The sequence below is a fragment of the Cyprinodon variegatus genome, unplaced genomic scaffold (assembly GCF_000732505.1).
Source record: "Cyprinodon variegatus isolate N-32 unplaced genomic scaffold, C_variegatus-1.0 Scaffold348, whole genome shotgun sequence".
Taxonomy (NCBI): Eukaryota; Metazoa; Chordata; class Actinopteri; order Cyprinodontiformes; family Cyprinodontidae; genus Cyprinodon; species Cyprinodon variegatus.
The window spans coordinates 467,050-468,786 of record NW_015150801.1 but is presented as its reverse complement, the minus strand read 5'-3'; the positions used below and the strand labels follow the sequence as shown (position 1 = coordinate 468,786).

General features: G+C 37.0%; 1 protein-coding gene across 1 annotated transcript in view; it reads left to right on the top strand.

Moving 5' to 3' along the window:
• Positions 1–1,737, top strand: part of LOC107091702 (non-specific lipid-transfer protein-like) — a 23,943-nt gene that overhangs the window by 6,992 nt on the left and 15,214 nt on the right. Inside the window, exons 2-3 of the mRNA XM_015385786.1 lie at positions 791–920; positions 1,057–1,136. Of these exons, the coding sequence (XP_015241272.1) occupies positions 791–920; positions 1,057–1,136 (210 nt within the window). The remainder of the gene's footprint in view (positions 1–790; positions 921–1,056; positions 1,137–1,737) is intronic.

Sequence of the window (1,737 nt, the reverse complement as noted above, 5' to 3'; positions counted from 1 at the left end):
GTCTTCAAACTTGGAAACAAAGTCCAGTGGATTGTTTTTAATTTTCTGTTTTTGGAATGACTTTTTTCTATAAATTTCTAAAGAACACATTTGAAAATTAGCATTTGTGTGCAAAAATTGCTACATAAGAATCTTGCATTTTGAAAAAAAAAATCAGGAATTCTGAATATATGTTTATTTCTGCATCAATAAATCTCAATGAAATGATAAAAAAATCAGAAATTGTTAAAAGGTAAAGTATTTTGAAAGTATATTTTTTTTATCAATAAGTCTGACTGAAATTCAGATGCTTTGAAAAGGTAAAATTTTTTTAATAAATCTTTATTTCTACAATATTAAATCCTATTTGATTCTAATTTCACTGCATACTTTGTTACATTTAATGTTGAATATTTGGGTTTGGGTCTGTCTGACTTTCTTAAATTAAAGGAAACATTGCTTAGAGAAATTAAAAACTACCTGGGAAACACTCATGACTTCTCAAATAATATTTCTAAAAAATAAATGCAAAGTTTAGAGCATTAAAACTTGTTGGTTTTTAGACTTTACAGTGATTGGTAGATAAGATCAGCCGGCCGACCAATTGTTGCATCTCTACTGGTAATTAAATAAAACCCTTTTTGCAGATATAACATGAAGTTACTGAATCTCCAACCTTTCAGCTGTTTATATAAACCAACCAGCCTCTTATTTTATCTGCTGTGGTATTTAAACCTCGTCCATCTGGGTTAGTAGGTGTGGATTTATGGGTGAGCTCCACCACATACTACCCGCTTCTCTCCTTTTGTAGGAAGGGGAGCAGTTTGTGAGGAAAATCGGGGGAATTTTTGCCTTTAAAGTGAAGGACGGGCCAAACGGACAGGAGGCCACGTGGATCGTGGACGTGAAGAACGGTAAAGGCTGCGTTCACAACGACACAGGTGAGGAAGAAAAACCAGCAGCAGGTTCAGCTTAAAGTTGAAGGTCTGCATAGACTCTCTTATCTGCTTTGTCCCTGTTTTCCCTTTAGCTCAGCAAAGATTTCTGCTCTTTAACTTCTTTATCTCCACCCTGCAGACAAGAAAGCCGATTGCACCATCTCCATGTCGGATACAGACCTGCTGGCTTTGATGACCGGGAAGATGAACCCGCAGACGGTGAGAATCTGAGTGAACTTGAACACTTTAAAGCTTCTCTGAGCAGGAAAAAAAAAAAAAGAACCCAGCAGCCTTTCCGAGCTCCCAATCATTACCTTTGTCCTGCGGCGCGACGATGCCTTCAAGGACACGGTCTTATCAGTGTCAAACAGTGAGAGCTGCTCACTGAAGCGGAAATGGAACCATCAACCGCGGATATGTTTGGAAAAACCTTGTCTTTAGAATGAAGCAGTCCGATCCTGGTGGCGCTGGCATTCCCAGACTGAAGAAGTGAGAGGCTCAGACTTAAAAGGGCAAATAAACATTTTAAGATTTATCACCATCTTCCATAACCTCTCAAATTATAACTGCATCTTGTTCACTGACTCCACATTGTAGGCAAGACTCAAAGCAGCTTAATACTGAATAAAAAGGGGAGTGGTGGCCTAATAGTTGGGCAAGTGACTTTTACATTTCATTTGCCCAGAAACAATTTTTACTTGCCCAGTATAATGTTTGATAAATATAGTTCCTAATATTCATTTTTGTATATATATCAATGAAACATGTTTGTTTTTTAAATGTTTTTTGGTAATTCAGTAAGTTTACAGGTTCCTGGTGT